The 22,156-nt window shown below is 57.6% G+C and overlaps 2 protein-coding genes across 2 annotated transcripts; one reads left to right on the forward strand and one right to left on the reverse strand.

The window, feature by feature from the left end:
• Positions 1-3,349: 3,349 nt before the first annotated feature.
• Positions 3,350-13,995, reverse strand: VOLCADRAFT_105177 (uncharacterized protein; the record flags this gene model as incomplete). The annotated part of the gene is made up of 20 exons (XM_002951705.1): positions 3,350-3,451; positions 3,917-4,046; positions 4,626-4,772; positions 5,500-5,650; positions 6,198-6,319; positions 6,607-6,839; positions 7,040-7,225; positions 7,628-7,732; positions 8,058-8,281; positions 8,613-8,760; positions 9,077-9,229; positions 9,484-9,558; positions 10,276-10,392; positions 11,075-11,189; positions 11,312-11,523; positions 11,746-11,763; positions 12,039-12,219; positions 12,506-12,747; positions 13,051-13,150; positions 13,982-13,995. The coding sequence occupies 20 exons, from the start codon at positions 13,993-13,995 to the stop codon at positions 3,350-3,352; spliced, it is 2,775 nt and encodes a 924-aa protein (XP_002951751.1).
• Positions 13,996-14,300: 305 nt separating this feature from the next.
• Positions 14,301-22,116, forward strand: VOLCADRAFT_105178 (uncharacterized protein; the record flags this gene model as incomplete). Its single annotated transcript, XM_002951608.1, has 17 exons — positions 14,301-14,432; positions 14,554-14,649; positions 14,723-14,889; positions 14,999-15,161; positions 15,580-15,669; positions 15,797-15,934; positions 16,442-16,700; positions 17,130-17,204; positions 17,674-17,792; positions 18,166-18,564; positions 18,905-19,105; positions 19,220-19,258; positions 19,360-19,506; positions 19,692-20,813; positions 21,121-21,351; positions 21,434-21,753; positions 21,832-22,116. The coding sequence occupies 14 exons, from the start codon at positions 14,301-14,303 to the stop codon at positions 19,890-19,892; spliced, it is 2,226 nt and encodes a 741-aa protein (XP_002951654.1). The 3' UTR covers positions 19,893-20,813; positions 21,121-21,351; positions 21,434-21,753; positions 21,832-22,116.
• Positions 22,117-22,156: the final 40 nt, after the last annotated feature.

Consider the following 22,156-nt stretch of genomic DNA (forward strand, 5'->3'; position numbering starts at 1 on the left):
ATCGATGGCCTCAAGAATTTAGTCGCGGCGTCCAACAGCTATCAAACTGCTGTCAAAAACGCCAAAGCGTCTTGGCGTCATCAGATCAACGCCAAAGTGCATAAATAAATGCAGCAAAGCAACTCGTATTGTCCGGTAATGCCCCGTGCGCTCTAGACTGCGTGGCCGCGTCAAATGCACCCGCGTTCAGCCGTACACGTCCGCCAGGAATGAGGACGGGCTCCCATCCCTCCTCCGACCACCGCATCGTCGTCATCACTGCCCTTGCCGTACTCGCCTGGACTGGCTGCTCACGGGAGAACACCCCGGTCCTGCCCTCCCCTCCTAAGTGCGGCCACTGCTCGTCGCCGCAGCCCTGCCCTGCAGATGCCTAACGTCATGGCGTCCCCCTGGCAAGGGATCTGCACGGCCGCCTCGGCGTCTCCGGATCCGTCACAGCCCGCCAGCAAGTCCTGGCTGCTCTCACGGCCTCAGCAAGCGCTGCCCGCTGGGCCCCCTCGCGGCCCTGGGCTGGACGGCGGTCAGCAGTGGTGAGGTACTGGCCGCACTGCACGCTACACCCGCCGACCGGGCCCTGGCGCAGATGGTATCCCGGCAGAGCTCTACCAGGGTTTTCCGTACATCTCGCTCCGCTGCTAGCCCGAGTTTTCGCTGCAGTGGGCCCCACATGGGAGGTGCCGTATGGTGTCATCCACGGGGCGGCGTCATCTCCTCCTTACCAAACCCGGCGACCGGACATGCCCAGCCAACTACCATCCCATCACTCTGCTCGACACGGATTACCAAACCCTGGCACGTGTGCTGGCCCGCCGCTTGCTTCGCCGGTCCTTGGAGTCACCTTGACTTGGAGCAAACCGCATTCCTTCACTCCCGCCGCATCGGTGATAACGTCTGGCTCCTGCAGCTCCTTTCGGAGCTACTCCGGGCGGAACAACACCCTGCACCTGCCTGGCGTCTGGAGTCTGTGTGCAGGAGTCTGTGTGCAGGAGTCTGTGTGCAGGAGTCTGTGTGCGTGTTTGGCTGGTATTGAGGGTACGCTCCCTGCCCCTCGTCTCGTCCTCGCACCCTGTCCGAGAGTCTGGGTGTACGCTTTGCCCCTTTGTTTGAAGGCCCCCTGGGCATTTGCGGTCCTCGGGTACTTGCGAATGCGCGGCTCCCTGCTTCTTAGGTTGGTTTAAAGTCAACCGCTTTAGCATGTATGGCTACTGATGCGGGTTGGTTCCCTGCCCCCCTTGTAATGATTGCATCCTAATTAGGCCGCCTCTTATTGATCGGAAGAATCCTGCATGGCTTTCTCGTTCGCTCTGCAACGTAGTTGCAGTGTCAGCCCTCCGGTAGGGTTGCTGCATTGCGTCCATCGGCGCCAGTGAAAGCATTCATTTCTGGTGCGGGTGTGCGTTGTAAGTTGCAACAGTGGTGCCTTCTTGAAAAGAGCCACCGTCTCGGCTCAATGCAAAACCCCATCACGAGCATCGCTTACTCTCCAGTAGCAATGGTCCATGGTTTAACATCGTCCTGCCCCACGTGTGTATGGCTGTAACCCATTACCGTGAACGGTTGCGATTAGGTGCCTCATCGCACAGGACAAGTACGAATAGAGTTGGCTTGGCTCCATGATGTACGACACTGACTGCTTCCAGGACTGCTCAACCCAGGCCTTTTAGCTTACCCTCTGCTAAGGGCTCCAGGTTTCCGTACCCTGCCGTACAGGTCGTGCTGCTTCCCGGCACGTCGTCAACCCTTGCCAGAAGGGCTGCATGGCGAGCTATTACACCATGATGCGAGCTCTGAACGATCAGAAAACAGACGCAGCACGATTTGCTGCTGCTTCGCTTTTGCACCTCCGTTACAACAGCACATCGCGCGCACACCGCAGCATGCGGTCCCCACAATCAGCAGCAGTCAGTTAACCGCACCGCACACAGCCCCATGGCTCGACTCCTCATCATTCATGCGCTCCGCGGTCCCCGTCTTCCAACGCTAATGCATGCCAAGCACCAATCGCATGGGGTCCGTTTACAGAAAAACACCAATTATCACCGCGCAGTATCCCGTCAGAAAGCATCAAGACCCTCCTTGTTGACCCTCCTCCACCACTTGGCGATTCCGACACCCGCTTGAAGTCCTATATAGGCCGCCTTGTGAGGGGCAGGTCTTCAGGCCTTCGGCAGACACCGAGCTCCCGCTGCTCTCCTCACTTTATCCTGCCCACAAGCCATATACTTGCTTACCACCACCACCACCACCACCACCAATAGCATGGTGACAGCATGACCTCCCTTTAGCGACCGATGCCGCTTCTCTTCCAAAACGCCTACACATCATCTCCCCCTATCTCCCGGCTTCTCCTACGCCCTACCGACAACCACCGCTGCTCAAGATCAAATTTCCTTTCAGTTGCCCGCTCCAGTCTCCACAACACCTCTTTTGGGGGTTGGCATGGGTGAGGTTGGCGGAGCGGTGTAGGACACCGCCGTACCCGAGGAAACTCAGCCAGTGCAGAGGTGGGGAGTGTAGGGGGGTAGGGAGGAGGAAAAGGTAGAGGTATTTTCCCAGATGCCCTCATGCCCTCAGCTCACCCGGGTTGGGATGAGAGAACTCACCGCACCTCTATGCACCCCCAACCCCCGCGGCATGTGGCCTGTTGTGTCTCCTTTTACATTTTCTTACGGTTCCCACAGCCCCTCATGACACCACCACATGACATTACCTCCCTCGCACCCGGTTCATCACAACGTGCCATATCGGGGATTGCGGTGGGTGTTAGGCTGCGTCCTGGAAAGGATGGTTGTACGGTCACCACCGTGCTGCTGGCATCCCTCGAGGCTCCGACTGCCATGACAATCGTCGCACCAGGACCTTGCTGGCACCTGGCACAGCCACGTCTGTTACCCCGGGGTAAAGGGGGCCGCCCCACCCTCCCTTCTGTATGTCAGAAAACACATGCACACATCCACTACATGGCGTGTGTGTGTGCCATTCTATTCAGTTAAGTCCTGCACACCGTCTCCGCTTCGCTATCCGCCACGTGGAACAAGCCGTAAACCCTCTTGTATCCTAAACCTCTGAAGTCCTCCCACTCCACCGCTACCACGCCCACACCCCACGCCGCAGCGACACAGACCATATGCTTCACGTCACCACCATCATACAGCGGCCGTCATGGAAGGTACTGCCAGCACCAGTACCTCCACCCCCGTATCGGCCGCTCATTAGTGTGCCCGCTCCGCCTACCTTACCTTTCCTTACCCTCCCCGAACCACTCCTGGCATCCCTCATCTCTTCACTCCAAGAGGCACACACACATAGACAACATGCTCCGTCCAGGTCGCTGTCCTCACCACCACTACTACTCTTCCTTGGACTCCCGGTCGATCTTGAGGATGGCCATGAAGGCCTCCTGGGGCACCTCCACCTTGCCCAGGGCCTTCATCCGCTTCTTTCCCTCCGCCTGAGGGCAGCGGGAGAGGGGAGTAGCCGTGCAGGGGGCAAGGTGCATTGAGCCATACGGGGAGAGGAAGGGGGGAGGCAGGCTGCCGGACACGGAACGCAAGGCGCAGCGCCATAACACGACGCAACGCAACCACGTGGTTGAAGGTGCCGCGCAGGTGGCCGTAGGGCAGCAGGGCGAGGACAGAGGAACCACATTACCCGCAGAGTGCAGCGGAGTGGCTGCAGTCCACACACGCGGTCTTCAGTGCAGCTGCCAAACGCGCGTTGGGAAAAGAGCAAAGCACCCCGACCCAACCACATGTTCCATTCCAGCACCCGCCCTGTTCCACCCAAATCCACACCTTCCCGACGGACCGCAGTGGGCGGCATAAACCATATTCCCACCTTTTCACAGCACACCTTAAGGCTCTCCGGGATAGAGGCCGTGCTTTCCCCACACACCCAGGTCCTCCGCACAGCCCACCTGCTTCTGCAGCAGCTTCTTCTTCCGGCTAATGTCCCCTCCGTAGCACTTAGCGAGCACGTCCTTGCGGTAGGGGGCAATGGCCTCACTGGCAACGACCTTGGTGCCGATACACGCCTGAATGGGGACCCTGTGTCGGATCAGATCAAGTGGGGTGGGGTTATGACGCGTCAGACACGGAGGGGGTCGAGCCGAGAGGTTGCAAATAGCTCGTGTGGCGCGACGAGATACCAAATCCGATGAGACTCGGTCATCATAGTGACGCACAATCCTTTTCTCCCTCCTCGCCCCCCTTGCAATATCCGTCTGTTCCTGTATCAGCTTCACTCGTCTGTGGTTCATCTTTACCCCCACCCTTGTGGAAGGCAGACACGGCTGATGAGCGAAACGTGGTAATGCCCTCGAACTCAGCTTCCTTAACCTCCTCAGTCCGTACACTGTACGTACGTACGTATGTATGTATGTAAGCCGACCCAAATAACCAAGACAGACAGGAGACAATATACAATGCAAGCGCCGCTGTGCTGCCTTAGCTGCTGCTTCTGCTTATGTCGGTTTAGTTGCAGGTCCTGGAGCTTTTGTGGTTGCTTGTATGTGTGTATGTGTGTATGTGTGTGTGGTATACGGTACATCACCGGGTTGTGGGGGGGGAGCTAAACTCCACAATCTCTCTCCACACGGGCCCCCTAGTAATTATGAAGCGCCTAACCTGAACATCTGCCGGGGAATGAGCTCCTTCAACTTGGAGGTCAGCTGGCGGCCCGTGCGGTAGGCGTTGTCGCGGTGGCAGATGACGGACAGCGGGTCGGCCGGCTCCCCGTTGATCTTCACCTCCAGCTTCACCAGGTCGTTCTCTCTACAGTGACACAGCGTAGGGGACACAATAACAAGGAGTGGCGGTGGCGCCGGTGGCGGCTGTGGTGAAAGGAATGAAATGGAGTTGGTACGGCTGAAGCACGGTGAGGCTCTTACAGCAGGGAGGAGACAGCAGCCAGAGCAGGCAGGCAAAGGGAGGGGGTCAAGGGTTGGGAACTGGGAAGTGGGGAAGGGAGACTGGCAGGCAAAAGAGGACGAGAGGCACCCACCTATGCCTCACACCGCCCACACATCAACAGCCTCTGAGCAGCAACCAGCACCCGTCCACGCACCACTTCCCCCCTCCCCTCCCCCCTTCCCTGCAGTACCCGCCGCCACAACCAGACGGGCACCGGGATAGGGCTTCCCCCCCCCCTTTCCCCCCACGTCCTTGCCTCAACCCTCGGCACCACTTCTTGAAAACTCCCTCCTGGAAGTTGTCTCCCGCCTGTAGCCCTCTCTTCCCCATCTACTCTACCTCCTGCGTCATTTCCCCCCTTCCCTACGGGATCAGTTGCGCCGTTTCTCCGGTGCGCCAGCAGTTCCTTCGTTGCTCTGGTGTAGAGAGAGTGTGTATGTGTGTGTTACGCCTCGGTTGTATGACCCAGAGAGTTATGACGAATGCCCGTACGAGCCAGCAGAGGCCCAAGAGCCTCCTTAGAGCCGCAAGCTAGAAGCTAGAAGCCACAAGCTAGTATTATAATTCATCCCCTCACGTCCCCTCGCACCTGTATCCCGTGATCTTGTACTCCATGCTGGCGTATCCCTTGGACCGGCTCTTGAGCTGATCGAAGTAGTCGGTGACCACCTCGGCCAGGGGGATGTTGAACACTAGGGTGGTGCGGCTGTCTGTCAGGTACCGCATCTCGACGAACTCGCCTGGAGAGGAGGGGATCGGAGGCGAAAATTACGCAGCGTAATAAAGATTGTCTAATTTTAGTAATGTTAGTAATGGGAGGGAGGCCCTGGGGAGGGGGTTTGACGGGGAGATCGTAAGGGGGGAAAGGAGGGGGAGGGGCCCGGAGGGGGGGGGAGAGAGGGAGAGAGGGGGTTATGTGGTGTAAGAACAAGCAAGAGTCAACTGCCCACCAACTTTCAAAGCATCAACTGCTGGAGGAAAGGATAGGGAGGGAGGGTTTCATGGCTCTGTCCCATAAGTCGTGGCTCTGATATGACCCCAACCCCACGCCAACTGGCAGCAGCTATTCAAAAGTCCGGGCCCTCTGGAAATGCGGGGTCAGTCGCAGCATTTACAGGAACTGTTTCATGCTCCTTTAGCTGTGTCCATTGCCGCTCCAGCTGCCATTTAGCCACAAGAACTGACCTCTTACATCTCACTTTTCCCCTCCTAAGAAACCAGAAAAGCAATGCCCAATGAACTCCCTAAGCCTCCCTACGGCTAGGTGTTGTCATCCTGAACCCGCACCTCTCCGCCCATTAGCCAGCTCCATGAGGTTGCCAACGTAATCAGTGGGGGTCACCATCTCCAGGCGGACGTACGGCTCGGATATCCATTCCCGCCGGGAAGCGTCGGGAAGGTCGGCAGGACTGCACGTTCGTGGCCAGGGACGACATGTACGACATGCGTATGACAACGCAGGCCAGCGGAGCGTAAGGAAAAGAGTCATGCAAACAATAAAAACATGTGGACAATCTTGATGGCGTTATGGGCTAGTGATCTCAGCTCGTCTATGGCACACACACATACACATACACACATACACACACACATAGTACATACACACACATACATACATACACACATATACATACACACACATACATACACACATATACATACAAACATACACACACACATACACACAACCACCGACCTGTTGACTTGAAACTCCTCGCCGTCAGTGGTCTTGCAGCGGTACACCACCGTGGGCGCCGTAGTGATCAGATCCAAGTTGTATTCGCGCTCAAGCCGCTCCTGGACAATCTCCATGTGCAGCAGACCCAGGAAGCCGCAACGGAAGCCAAAGCCCATGGCGTTGTTCACCTCGGGCTCGAACTTGAGCGCCGCGTCGTTCAGCTGCAGCTTCTCAAGAGCCTCGCGAAGGTCCTGATCAAGCAACAAGAACCAAGGACCAACGTTGAAAAACACCCCCTTCACCATCAAGATCACACCTAACCACCCACACCCTCATCCTCATCCAGCTTTCGCTGCTGCTCCTCCTCAGCCTCCCAGCACAGCCTCCCAGCACCGCCCACCATCCACGCACGGTGTGGGGACACCCCTAACACCCTGCCCACGCCGCCCACCTGGTAGTCGTCGGTGTCCGTGGGGAACAGTCCGCAGTACACCATGGGCTGAATGTCCTGGTATCCAGGGAGGGGGGTGGCGGCGGGCTGCTTCTTCTGGGTCACCGTGTCGCCCACTCGGGCGTCCTGCACGGACTTGATCTGGGCGGCCAGGTAGCCCACCTCGCCGCAGTACAGGGTATCCACCTGAGGAGGGTTGTGTGTGTGTGTGTGTGTGTGTGGAGGGGAGAGGAGGAGGCATATTAAGGGAGGCCGGGCAGGAGCGAGGGCGAGGGAGGGACGGGTTGAATGGCGGTGAGGGGGAACAGGAAAAAGCTGCCGATTCAGAAAGTGGTGCCCCCAGCCAATTGATAATAAACAGGAGGCGAGTGAAGGGAGCAGCGGCTTGCCTTTCGAAACCATCCGTACAGGTGTACGGCATGCGATATCACCATTGTTATAAACCAGCAGGGTGCATACGGGGCGTCCGCATGGCAGGCAGGAAAGGAGGAGTGCATGGCGGGGGCTTGCGGCGGCCCACCCCACACGTCGTTCAATAGGTCAAGCGAGGGCCTGTGATGGTGGTGGCGGCCGCAGTTGCATCCTCACCTGCACCTTGTGCGGTGCCAGCACCCCGATCTCGTCCAGTTGGTACTCCTTGCCCGTGTTCATCATTTGAACGACGTCGCCGCGGGAAACCTTACCATCCATCACCTGCCATGGGAAGCGCACAAACACCGACATACATACATGCATACACTTCCAACGTACACAACATACTACTTTCCAACGAACACAAGTAAAAGCCCATTACTACACACCAGTCCTGGATGTTTCCTATTCACACTTCCCGCCATTCCGCACGCGCCGCCAAACCGCGAGGTCCCCGTCTGCGTCCTAGAAGCCCCTTTCCCCGCCCAAACACCCCCGCCGCACCCACCCAACACCTAACCCCGCAACCACAACCCCGCACGGGCCCCCCTGCCCCAGCTCAAAGAACCCCGGGCGCACTGTCCCCCTCGTCCCCCCCCCGCTCCACCTTGAACTGGCACACCACCCCCCGGTATGGGTCGTAGTAGCTGTCGAATATGAGCGCCCTGAGGGGGTCAGCGGTGGTGTTCCTGGGTGCGGGAACACGCGACACAATGGCCTCCAACGTCTCCTCGATGCCGATACCCATCTTGGCCGAAACCTTGAGGATGTTGGAGCAGTCCAAACCGATGATGTCCTCGATTTCGCGAACGACCCGATCTGGGTCAGCGCCTAACCAGGGTGTTGGGAGGGGTACAGCGAGGGGAGGAGAGGTAGGAGAAGGGGCGGGTGGAAATGTGTGGGATGGGGTGGCGTATGTGTGTGTGTGTGTGCGCACGTATGTGTTTTTCGTGTGCGAGAAGGGAAGTCGGGGAGGGGGTGAGGGAGTTACGGAAGCGGAAGGCAGTTTTGAAGGTGAGCGCTGCAAAGGATGAGGAGGGAGAGGACGGAGGCAGCCCCGTCAGAGCCCCACCAACATGGCCCCGTTTCCACTCCCCTCACCTGCCCACCTGCCACCTGCTTAACCCAGCCCTTAGGCCTCCCTCTCCCCACACGCACCCACCCGGCAGGTCGATCTTGTTCAATACGGGTATGACCTCCAAATCGTTCTCCAGGGCCAGCCACACATTGGCCAGTGTCTGCGCCTCCACCCCCTGGCTGGCATCCACAACCAGCAGCGCGCCCTCGCAGGCGGCCAGGGAACGAGATACCTAGGGGGCGGGGAGGGTGGTTGGGTCGGGTAAGGCGAGGAAGGGGACCCAGAGAAATCTGCCTTGACCCCAACCCGAAAAGGCAGACCGAGAGAGTGGGAAACAGGAGCCGAGTGGGAGCCCCCTGGCATCGTGGTCGTGGCGGCAAATGGAAACGGAATGCACGAACCATCATCGCCATCGCCATCATCATGTACCAACATCGTCCTCATCCCCATCTGGTGGTGGTGTTGCCGCAGAGGGCCCCCAAGCGGGGTGGATCAGTTACTCGGGTACCGTGCGAGCACGCCGGCCCAGCAGCCATACGGCTTCTTACCTCATATGTGAAGTCCACGTGTCCGGGGGTGTCAATGAGGTTCAGCGCGTACAGCTCGCCGTCCCGCTTGCTGCGGTACTTCATACGCGCAGTGTTGAGTTTGATGGTGATGCCTCGCTCGCGTTCAATTTCGTTGCTGTCCATGAATTGCTCCTGAAGAAAGGTGGACATGGAGATAGAGAAATCGACGGGCAATGGCAGGTGTTGCGGTAAGGGGGTGATTTGGGTTGGGTTCCTCAAATGCAAAAGTGGGGCAAGGCAAGGAAGCAAGCTGTTCGGTAGCGGGAAGGGGGTTGTGGCCCTAAGTCCACAAGGCTCCTAGATGGTGGGTGGGGTGCTGGTGGCTGGGAACCAAAAGGCGGGATGGCCGGAATCCCCCTCCACCTGGGACACCGCCATTCACCCACCTCCCCAATGCGACCCGGGTACTCAGGGGAGAAAGACATGCTCAGCACGGGCGGGCGGCGGGAAGAGGCCGCGGCCTGGCACACACAGTAGCACACAGCCCAGCCAAACCCAGCACTGCCACACAAACTTATTCACACACATACATACACACGCACACACCCCTGACCATGAGTGGAATGCATCGGGTCGTCTGGTAAGCCGAGAGAGTGATGCAGTGCGGTAAAGGGGCTCGGGGTAACCGGTGATACACGTGACAGCGCTGAAGCCCTTTCCCCATTGCTTTCGCTCCCCAGGTATTCACGGTCACGGCGCCGGGCGCTGTCCCCAGCTGCAAGCTGGCGCTACCAGAGGACAGATCCCATTTGGGTCGGCGGGATTCCACTCTATCAGGAGCGGAGGGTCCTAGTGAGGGCTGAAATTGAGGATTTGCGCAACCCCGACACGTCCTGTGTATGGGGGTTGCAAAGGGTAGAGGTTCCCCTATGCAGTCCTGCCTTGCTCTGATGATGTCGCTGATATTTAGGCAGCCACGGGCCATGGCGAATGACGGTGAGGCGGATGGCTGTTGTTGCTGCCTCAAATTTGCACTACCGGGGTCTTGCGGGTTGGGCAGTAGCAGCCGGTTGGCTGCGTGGAAGCCTTGATAGCTCTGCCAACAGGTTGATAAGACGCATGTCAGCACGAGCCGCCCTCCCGCAGCATGTTCTATCACCCAAAGAATAGTCTCTGTAGCCCGGCGAGCTCAGCCCCCTTAACATGCATTCCGTCCCTGCCATCGCCAGCGGTCTTACCACCATGTCACGCGCGGCCACTGTCCCCGTCTTCAACAACAGCTGGTCGGCCAACGTGGACTTTCCATGGTCAATATGTGCGATGATGGAGAAGTTCCGAATGCGTTCAACAGGCACCTGCCCGGTCCAGAATGAACGCGCCAAGTTAACCAGGCGAATATGGCGATGTGCTTGCACAACCTCGAGCGACGTGTGGAAAACCGACCCAGATGAATGAATTTGCCCATAGGATTATCCAAAGCATAACTTTGAACCTTGCCTTTGCAACTGCGCCATCTGCGTATGTGCTGCCAGGTCCACCCTTCTCTAGCTCAAGCTCGGGCGCCGTCACAGCGCTTGCACAAGAAACAAAGCGTTGCTGCTGTTCACGATATGCCACATGAAGTGTTTTAGGGCAACGAACAGGTTGTAGACAAGAGCGAAATAACGGGAGAGCGTTTACAGGAGCGACAGGCGTCCTAGTGCTGCGGCCCAACAGGCCGCAGCGGCCCTGTTGTTGAGCAAGAGGACAGGACATGTCCAACAATATAAAAAGATTAGTAAAACGTGAGGAAATAGGTTTTCGCCTCTTCGGTTTACATGGCTCTTGCCGTGCCACAAGCTTCACATCCAACCACCACAACGTACTCTCCTCCACACAACCAGTCTGAATGCAAAAGCGATTCCACACATAGTCCACGCCAAAACACATAAGTCTAACGGTTAATACTATGCGTCGTAAAAACGTCGTCCCAATAGGGATGCAGTCCCAACCGTGTCATAGCCAGTTATCGTGAATCAGACGAAGTCGAGGACCCACTGGAGGACGACGACGTCGATGAAGAGCTCCTGCTCGGACTGCTGCTCGTTGACCGGTCCGAGCTGCTGCTACGCCCGCGAGCAGGCCGCCGTGCAGGCGACGGTACGCGTCCACCCTGCGTGGACGGAGCGGCACCGACTCAGTTGCAAGAAGACCTCGATAGCCGCTATCTCATTGAATTCGGAATCCCATCGACAGGACCACGTACATGAAGCAGAGAGAACAACCAACCCCAACCTACCCTCGGTCCAACCGCCGGCGAGCGCGACCGTGATCGTGATGACAGCGGCCGCCGCCTTCCTCCCCCCGGTGAGGACCTGCGCGGCGGGCTGCGGCTGCGACGCGGCGGAGACCTTCGCCGCAGCGGTGAAGCTCCCCGTCGCTGCGGCGGCGAGAGGGGCCGCCTGCCCCCTTGGTAGCCGCGCGGCGGAGGACTGCGGCTGCGCGGCCTGCAAGGGGACGTGAGGAGTAAGACACGGCCAGTTACGATCAAACCACTTCACGGATGACAAACCATCCTCATATCTGGGTGCTACACTAACTAGGAATAACCCTCGCAGGGGGGCACAGGCTCGCGGCCAAGTTAACGAACGGATGGCCACCCATATCCACGTCGAGCCGATATTAACTTCTCTGCCCTTGTGCCCTGAGACTAAAACACAGCAACATACCTTCGGACCGGCGAACCCCTGCGCGGCGGCGACGGTGATCGGCCGGCACCCGGCCGGTTTGGCGGCGAGCGGCGCCTGGGCGGGCTCGGGCCCCTGCGAGGTGGGCTGACACCGCCCCTGCGAGGTGGGCTCACGCCGCCCCGACGCGGTGGGCTCGGGCCGCCCCTGCGTGGCGGACTAACCCCACGCCGAGGAGGGCTGGGCCCACGGCGCGGCGGACTGATGCCACCTCGACGTGGTGGACTAGCGCCGCCACGCCGTGGCGGACTGAGCCCCCTACGGGGAGGGCTTACTCCCCGACGCGGCGGGCTCAGCGCCCTCCGAGGCGGGCTCATTCCCCGGCGTGGGGGGCTGGGCCCGCCGCGGCGGGGCGGACTGCCACCACGCCGTGGTGGAGACGGCCCACGCCCCGGTGGCGGCGGAAGTGGCGGCGGTGGCGGCGAGCGTTTCTTCGGGAGGATAACAAAGTTTACCCTGCATGGCAAGGCAGTTTGTGAGCCTAGCTGAAGAATGGAAATCGACAAATCGCTCAAAATAGGACACTGACTTTCCTTCAGAAATTACGTCTTGAGCTATAGGACAAGACATGTGCAGGGGTTTACAGTGAACAGGGCCCCGGCCGAACCGGAATTAGTGGCAGCACACACGAGCAATGCCCACCAAACTAATTACCGTAGCAGTCCAGTTCTCCAACAACGCTTATCCCAGAGGCCCAGTGAGACAAAGAAAAGCGCCCTTAGGACACCTGACCTCCGCATACCTGACCGCATTGCCGTCGATTTGTCCATTATTCATGAAATCCAGCGCACGCTCCGCATCCTCGTGGCTTTCGTATTCCACGTGAGCAAAGCCACGCGGCAAGTTAACGGCCCGGTCCATCGCCAGTTCAACGGATTTGAGCACGCCATAACAGCTGAAAATCTCCCGAATGTGGTCTTCTGTTACGTTGCGAGTCAAGTTGCCCACCACCAGGCGTGTGGCGCCTCCGTCAGCGCCAACCTCCTGTCGACACGTTCAACAACACACGGCGCTCGTTGTGCGGATGCAAAAGCTTCCCTTAGTCTGCTGGACGGATTCTGCGCATCCCATGTAGTCTGACCAAAAGCAGAAACACAGCCAACGCCCCTCTCTAGTAGACAAGAAGAAGCAACGCAGGGTTCAGACATGTTCCCGCATTCGCCCAGGGAGGACGGCCGCCCATCGCGTGGGGCAAAACCCGAGTTTCACCATATCAGCCCGGCAACGCGACGCCAGCCCAACGTCGTATTAGAAGATACCCTCATATGACATCATATAAGACTCCACCTTTGCTGGTTTGGGGCTCTGCGGGCGATCCCCATTCGCCTTGGCGTCTTTGCCGTCGCGGCTGGGGCCCCTCCCGCGAGGCGACCGTGACCGGCTTGGGCTGCGTGCATCAGTACCATAGGCCGGCAGAAACGAAAGTTCAACCCCTCAGTCCTCAGCTAACAAACTCAGCAAACTTCGTGCACAAGCAAGGCGAGATCACCTGGACCCAGAACTATGGGAACCACTGGAACGACTGCTGCTCCCGCTACTACGGCTCCCACTACTGTCGCTGGAACTCGAGCTGCCAGAAGTCGATGAACTCCCACGGGACCGTGAAGGGCTAGCCATGCCGCGCTGTTTGTACCGGGACCGGCGGCTGCCGTCAGAAGGAGTAGGATAAGCAGGTCAAGAGTGCTCGCTGTGGTTAATGCAAATAGAAGTCAGATGGCAACAAGCGCGATAGTCGCCATAAGCAAAAACTGGTGTGCAAACCACTGTGGAAATCCAATGTAAAACTACCATCCCCGCCCAAAGAATGTATAATTTGATATGTGACAGTGTAATGTTTTCGGGCGCTCTTCTTGTAAGTACGGCGCTGGGGGCCAATTGTTCCCAGACAGGATTTTCCGAGCTGCAAGTAGAATGCTTAGTGGCTTGCCCATATGTTACTTTCAAACAGATGGAAAGGTTCTATTTAATCCAGCATCTCGGTAGTCTCCGACACGGGCTCCGTGTTGCATCGTGAGCATCTCCTTATTGGGGCAGGCATTTGGACAGTAGTATGGAGCGTGCCTTGACTGGCCTCACGGCCAGGCTCACCTCCAGGAAGAGTACAAAGGACCTTGCCACGCTCGCCACGGGAAAGTGAGAACCCTCTGACTCCTCTTACCTAGGAGGCAATTTTCGATGCTCGACAAATCGTTCCCTTAAAATGTAGAGAATGGCCTACCGACGCAAGCGCATTTAAAATCCTGGACGACTGCGGTCGAGGCGTCAGCGCCACTGTGAGCTTCAATCGACGAACCGCTGCGAGTTGCGTCCTGTGTTATTTTACATAATTTATATCTACTCGTTCCTCAGGTTCACCGGGCAATATGCCTGGACAACGGAGCCGAAGTGGCGGTGAAGTTAATGAACCTGGAAAGCATGAACTGCGACCTGGTGCGCACAGCTGCGACGGTGCACATAATGGTCCCCTGAGTTCCGTGCTTATATTATCCGCAATAACCTGACGTGCGCAGGAGGAGATTATCCACGAGGCTCAAACAATGCGGAAGTACAACCACCCCAATATACTACCTCTTTACTGCTCGTTCGTCCACGAGCAGGAGCTGTGGATGGTAATGCCGTTCGTCGCAGGGGGCTCGGTGCTGCACATTATGAAGTACGGCCATCCGGAGGTGCGGGGGATAATAGACCATTCATGCCCGTGTGTGCGTGTGTGTTTTGGGAGTTGGGCAAAGCGGAGGGAACTCCAGGGGAAGTGGTTGGCCCTGCAATCTTTTTTCCTTGTCCTTCCAGGGCCTCAACGAAACTATTATTGCTACCATTGGCCGCGAGGTCTTGAAAGGTCTTGACTACGTACACAAAAACGGCAGCATCCACCGCGACGTGAAGGTGAGCATCCTGTCGCACGGAAGGAGCGCACACAGCCCAGCATCAACGTCGCATATATTGCCTATGTGCACAGGCGGGAAACATTCTGGTCGACGGCGATGGGAACGTTAAGCTGGGGGACTTCGGCGTCGCAGCCAGTCTGGAACGTGGTGGCTCGTGGGGCCATGACAAACAGGCGCGCATGACATTTGTGGGGACACCTTGCTGGATGGCGCCGGAGGTGATGGAGCAGACGTCCGGGTGAGTTCTTGGTAAAAAGCTCGTCCAATTATGGTTGGTGCCGTGTGAGAAGCGTGTGGGCGAGTCCGCAACGTTGAGCATGGGGACGCGGCCGCGGGTGCTGCCGCAGGTATGACTTCTCGGCCGACATTTGGTCGTTCGGCATCACGCTGTTGGAGATGTGCCACGGGCACGCGCCCTTCGCAAAGTTCCCGCCGATGAAGGTGTTGCTGATGACGTTGCAAAACCCCGCGCCCACGTTGGAGGATAAGGGACAGAAGCACTTCTCAAAGGTCTGTCTCTGCGTTGGCGGGCGGTCCGTTGTGGCTGCTGGAGCCTAAGCTGCCTGAGTTATGATGATATGCAGCAATCGCGTAGAGCGCAAGTGCCGACACATGCCTCATGGTGTTGGCGTCCCATTAAGTCGTGTGCGGGTGAATCCGCATTACTGGCTGTCAGCCTTCATGTTACCTCCTGCGGCATTGGAGGCTACAGGCAGATGCACCAATAAATGAACTTGACGTGTCCTGGCCAATTCCTGGCCAGGACTGAATGCCAGTATCGTGTCCCCCTAGTGAAGTTGCCCTGACGCTGAGACTGCCGTAGGGGGCCTCTCTGGCCCAGTACATGTTTAGCACCCGGTAAGTTTTGCGCACCTCTCGTGTTTATACCACTGCCGTGGCCCCCATGCCAACAATGCCACTTTTGCAGGCGCTGAAGGACCTCGTGACGCGTTGTTTGCAAAAGGAGAAGGACAAGCGCCCCACGGCAGCGCAGCTGCTTGAGCACAGGTTTTTCAAGGTGCGACTCGGGGCAACGCTGGGATGGAGAGGACTGTCGCGCGGCGGGAGGCTGCACGTATGCCATCCATTCGCAGCTGTGGCGCACTGTGCCTAAGCTTACTCCTTTTTTTCTGTACCGGTCCCAGATCGCCAAGGACGCCAAGTATTTGAAAGACAACCTCGTGGGAGAGCTCCCACCCTTGTCGGACCGTGTGAACCGAATCCGGACGGGCATGGCTGCTACCAACAAACAGGACAATGACCGCAATTTGGAGAAATCGCAGGTGCGCGGTTAATCCGTGGGAAGACAGGGTGAAGGGGTATTGGCTCGGGTGGTGGAGGACAGGGGACGCTGCGCACCTAACGATTCTTGAGTTCGGCTGTATTCAATTGTTTACTTATATATTATATATTAGTTATTTATATTAATTATTAGTTATTTATATATTAGTTATTTATATTAATTAAACAAAAAATTAGTCAACTTTGTTTCTCCACGCTCATGGTTAGCTTGTTCTCATTTCTGTTTAGGAAGAAGATGAGTTCCCCCTTCGGTTCCCCTTTAGGGGATGAAGAAGATGAACTAAAGGGGTGTTCCCCTTCGAAGAAAGGGGTGTTCCCCTTCTTCTTCTTCTTCTTCTTCTTCCCCGTCTTCTTCCCCGTCGTCTTCCCCTTCGGGGGGGAACAAAAAGGGTAACCCTTTGGGTCACATGTTTTATTGCATTGGAGGCTGGGCTAGCAGGGCCAGCTGTTGACGCTGGTTAGCCTCTGCGCATATGCACGTTTGGCAGGAGGAGTATCGGAAGGGCGTCAGCTCCTGGAATTTCGATCTGGCGGCGCTGAAGGCGCAAGCCGCACTGGAACCTGACGACGAGACCACGCACGGCGCTAACATGTTACCAACTATTACGGAAAGCGACGAGCGGGAGGAAACTATGACGGGCACCTCGGCGGCCGTGGCGACTCCTGTCGAGGCGGAACGGACGGCGCCCCAACCTACGGGGGCTGTGGCTGGGCCGTACACGTCTACGTCTACGGCGTCTGTCTTTGGTGAGGCGTTGTGTCGCGGTTTCTTTCGATTGGCGCAATTTCGCTTGGTTGTGAGAGTAGTTCTATGGTGATGTGGATGTGGATGAGGCTTGATGGGATGTACGGCTTGGCGGGGAAACGGGTCTACATATGGCAAAGGAGACCAGGCCAGCGGGGTGACAAGTAACATCTGCCTCTTAACCAAAAAACACACAATTGCGGGACGGAGTTGATAATATACGGGGGCCCGTCTCGAAATTTATTACATCCTGACTGAGTTTGTCAGCGTGTCGCATCAGGTGTAGCGGTGCAGGATCTTGAAAACTTCGGTGGGCAGCGTTGTGGGGCTCGTTCGGTCTTCTGACGCCGCGCTTGCGCCATATAGGACCGCAACGCTACGGAGCATTGTGGTAAGCCTTGGATTTCCCACGCGTCCTCCCGCCTGCGCAGCAACGATGAACGGTCAAGATGCCACGCTTAGGACCAACGCCATCGTGCCGTTGCTCACATCGGCGGCCTCGGATGGTGCGTGTTGTCGGGTGCGAATAGCAGTTCGGACACACTAGATTCAGGCAATTTAAGACGCGAATGGGAGCTTGCATCGGTACAGGGGCGAACTTTGGGAACACAACGGTATGAGCACACACACACCTGTTTCAACATGGGCACTGCAATCCTGAGTTTCTTGGGAGGGTAGCGCATTTCATCATATGGCGCGCACCATTTCTATTACAGTACTAAACTTCGTGTAGGGCTGGCGGGAGTTGTCATGGGAGGATCTGGTTAGTTGAGTTGCGTCAGCGCGCCACCGTTTTTATGTCGCTGTGCTGTGTTGGGTGGGGGCTGGTGTTCCGTTTTGTCCGTGATGTCGCGTAACACGCCGTTGGTTTGCTCATTGCGACAGGCGCCCCGCCACAGGACCAGGCAGGGGTCAGCGCAGGGCCCAGCGCAGAGCGCTGCAACACCCAGGGGGAACTGCCGCCCCCTTCGCCAGGCGGTGGCGTCAGCCCGGCCACGGGACTGAGCCGAGAAGGCAGCCTGGGAGGCAACCTCGCGGACGCTCGCGCAGGGCAAGCGGCGACACCCACGGGTGGCGTGTTGAAGCAGAAGAAGGTAAGTTCAGTCGTTGGGACAAGGAATCGGGGTTCGGAAGTGGCCCCTTGTTGGTCGCCGCATCGCATGCTGCACCATGCGTTGACCTGGTTGCGGGGGGTTAGGCCAGCGGGAGGTGACGCAGCCAACGGCTATGCTGCCTGCGAAAAACGAACACCGGACAGGTTGTGTGGTCTCTAGCTGTTTCCGCAGAAACTTAGAAACTGAAGTACGTGCTCGAGGCGGAAGGTGCATGGCCTCGGTGTACACGCCTCTGGGGCCTGCGTTGCCGGTATTCAGAATCAAGGCGAACTTGCCACTCCCGGGCAGCGATTCGTGAAGCTTATACCCAAAGATTACATGCCTTTAACGGTGGTTGCCTCCTTTTCGCTAGGGCCGCTTTGAGGTCAGCGTGCACGCGGATGTGCCAGCATCATCAGCAGCGTCGGCAGCAGCGCAAGCGCTGGCACAGGTACCTACGATGCCGGCGTCTGTTCCGCTTGCCGCAGCTCATCCGTCGGTTCAGCTGGCCCATGCGCCGAACAGCATCGGCAGCAACACCTTGGCGTCTATGTCGACTGGCAGCGGGGTGCTCATATCGGGCGGCACAGTGCCGGACCTGCAATTGTTACGGGGTTCGACACCGGGGCTTGATGCGGCGTCAGAGTCGCGTGACGAGTTCCCGGGGACACTGCTACCGGCGAAGACAGAGGTGGAGGAGTCGGTGACAAGCGTGGAACCAAAGCAGCGCGGCAGGTTCAAGATCGTGGCGGAGCAAGGGACGACCTCGGACGTAGGTTTCGGGTGCCTGCGACCCACCGGGTTAGCCGCAAAGCACGCAGGCAGGGGAGTGTTCGGGAGGGCAAGTTGGTGCCCTTTCTGGAGTACCGCATGTCGCACGCTCGCTTGCGGCCGCAGCTAGCCTGGTTTGTGCTCGCTTGGTGCGTTAGTTGATGAAATTAATTGGATTTACAATACACAGCGATGCAAGCGGGAAAAAGGCTTACATGCTTCACCAAGATTTGTTGCTCTGCTCTGCAGTGGCTTCCCTGACCTCGTTAGTTTTCACTCCGCATCCAGTGCCTGGTGAAACCCTTCGTCGCCCTCTCCTTTTGCTGCCTATCCTCCCGCAGTCGCGGCCCCTGTCAAAAGCCTCCTCCATGGCCAACTTGAGCGACTCGAATAAAGATCCCAGCAAGCAGCGCAGCGACGGGGGGAATCTTTCGGGTAAGCCACCCACGGCGCCCACCTCCATGACCACGTCAGTCTCGGTGGTCCTGCCCAAGCTGCAAGAGCTGATGGACCACGCGTCCGCGCATCAGGCGGCGCTCCAGGTGAGGCACGTGCCAGAGGACGCGATGAGGCGGGATACTCGTCTTGGCAACGCCACTGCATTCTGCCTGGCCGTTTGTAATGCCCCTCTCTGGGCTTCTTGCTCCTGGTACCAGCGGAGTGAATGGGCCTTAACTCCAGCTGAGGCTCACCAGGTGCATGGGGCATGCGGCACCGCTGATCTATAACGCCCAAGGACAATGCCAAGTAGCAGCATCTCAATGTCATGCTACCCGCAACCGATGTTGACCCGCAGAAGCTGATTGGGGCAGTACAGGAGTGCGAGAAGGGCCGGGTGCCGCTTCTGCTGTCCCGTACGCAATCCACTAAATCGCTCTTCGAGACGAGTCCTTCGGAGGCCGCGGACGACCTGCGGCTACAAGTGGTGGAGCTCCGGGCCAAGGTGTGCGGGCCCATAACACGTCCTCATGTTGCAGGCCACGCTGTCCGGGCCTTGCGTTTTTCCTTTGTGGCGCCTGTTGTTTCCTTGTGCTGTGTGAATTCCTTCTTTTAATACTGAAGGCACGCGAAGGCACTCAGTGGACTTCTTCATAAAGGACGTTCTTCTGCATTCGCCTTTACCCGCAGCTTTCCGCGTTGGAAGATGAGAACACACGGCTGCGGGAGCGGAACAAGGTGCTGGAAACCTTGCATAGCGCAGCGCATACGGTGCGGTTCACGTTGCCGGCGGAGGCGGCCTCGGCTCCAGGAGGGGGAGCCACGAGCCCGAAGTTCGAAGGGGCACCGACCCAGCAACAGCTGGCAACCTCGCAACCGTCGTTAGCGTAAGCAGACGCAAGCGGGTCAGAACTCTGCGCCGTCTTGTACTTATCGGGTTTTGAGCTGAAGTGACAGATGAGCGACGCCCACGTCTGGGCTCCTGAAAAGAGGCGCTCTTGCGAGAATCCCTTGTGCGCCGGGTGTGAGGTGTGCGACTGCCAGGACTTTGGTTCAGGGTACTGGATGATCAGACTGTGTGTAGCTGTACACTAGTGCGCTTGCGCTTGGACGAGCATCGCGTCGTGGGTAAGAGGGTGCTTTTAGTTGCGCTTGCCGTTTACTAGCAGCTGTCCGAAAAGGCTTTTAACACTAGGATGACGGCGATATGGTTAAGCGATGCGAAAACTGAGGACTTTGCGGAGTGGGGGAGTTTCGCGTGCATGGAGGATTCGTGAATTCTACATATTCAGTGGAGCGTGCGCATCAATATTGCAAATTCCGCTCTTTTGCGGCGAACATTCAACATTCAAATACTTTCTAACCAGCGCCAATGCAGCTCCCAACCACCGCATCCAACCACCGCACGTTTCGACAGAACCTTCTGTGCAACCCTTCATGCAGCAGAGCGATCCAATACATTCGTCGCAAACGTATGGCGTAAAAATTGCGCAAATAGCGGACGCAGCCCAAGAACCTCCTAACGCACATCATTCCCCCCAAGACGTGGCTGTCCTCTATGCTGTTCGCGGCTGTCCCACGATGCTCGTATATGTCTCCTCACGCCCGGCCGCCGCCCAATACTCGTCTAGTTTGCCGTCCAGCTTGGCCTTACGGTATGCCCGGCGGTCCGCCTCCATGGGGTCCAGCCGATCCTTGACCGCCTGCAGCGCCTGTGGGTCCACATCCCCTGGCCGCCCGCCGGAGCGCTCGAAGTAGCGAAGCGCGTAGGCCTTGTGGAAGAGGTCCTTCTCGCTCTCTGACAGCTTGTACCTGTACCGAGATGGAACAGCACGTAAGATTTGGCAAAGGAAGAGGCCAACTTGGCACACAAACAAATGATCCGGCCGACTTAAGCCGTGTTAGTGGCACGAAACTATGGATGGGTGAGACATCCCAGAGCCTCCTGTGAAGTCCCTTACTGCGAGCCATGCTACAGCCAGCAAAACCCTTAGAAAGGGCTAAGTGTCCCGCCCATTGTGTGTTGAGGCTCTGGAGCGCGGGTTCTGCAAGTTTCGGCCGCCCCAAGGACACAGTAGCTCTCTAGTGACCAACGGGTCCAATCCCCACTTGAGCTTACTTGAGCTGTGCAAACGAGTAAGCTGCCTCCAACGGTGTGTAATTCTGCAGCACTTCGTAAACCTTAGATGTGCTCTCCTCTGCCTCCTCATCGCCGGGCAGCGTCCAGCCAAGGACGTGACGTTCAAACCATTCGATTAGTTCGAAAAACTTGCCCACCACACGCTCGCCAGCCTGCTGTGGGGCGCCAACGGCTACTAGGAGCTCTGTTTGCACAAACCAATTCAACGACCTGCGAGCGCACGCAGCGCAAAAGAATTTGCCGACTTCGATGGGCGGAGGTTGCGACATAAGCGCGATGAAAAAGGCCGTACCTATGCAGAAAGCTCGAAAATGCGAGAAATAAGCCAAGATTTGTGATCAGTACCCACGTCCCTCGCATCAGCTCCAGGAATTCTTCCTGGATAGGCTGCTCGCCACCCGGCTGGTCCGCACCGCCGCCCGAAAAAAAGCCTCCTCCACCGCCACCACCTCCACCACCACCTCCTCCTGGAGCTCCGCCTGATCCGCCCGCACCGCCAAACATGTTCTGCAGCGGATTCTTCGGCTGCTGGCTGGCAGGCTTGGGCGGCTCGACAGGCTTCGCTGCCTTCTTGCTTGCATCTGGACCTTTCTTCTTTTGCCCAAACGATTGCTGCAAAAACGTCGAATCAAATTTCAGCGCAATTGGCCACAATTTGATTAATCGCGAGAGCACGAGTTAGAGCCGCACCTCTAGAGCTCTGCGCGCAGCATCCTCCTTATCCTTGCCACCTTTGTTTCCCAATGGATTCCAGTTTGCAATGGGTACGAGATGCCTCCGGCTGAACGCTGCTTGAACAAGTGTCCCTGCGCAGCTTCGGCAGTTCCCAAAGGGCTGCGTCAGCTGCCCAGCACGCATTATGCAAATTCTACTCTAGATTCGCAGTTAGGCCAGTGAATAGAATTGTTCGCGAGGCCAGGACTAAAAGCTGACGGCGCTGGCCGAGCTCTCACTGCATTTCCAACATGCTTGGTGAAATATCATGCATTCAGTTTTACATTGTAAGCCAGTTGCA

The sequence above is a fragment of the Volvox carteri genome (genome assembly GCF_000143455.1).
Source record: "Volvox carteri f. nagariensis unplaced genomic scaffold VOLCAscaffold_25, whole genome shotgun sequence".
Classification (NCBI taxonomy): Eukaryota; Viridiplantae; Chlorophyta; class Chlorophyceae; order Chlamydomonadales; family Volvocaceae; genus Volvox; species Volvox carteri.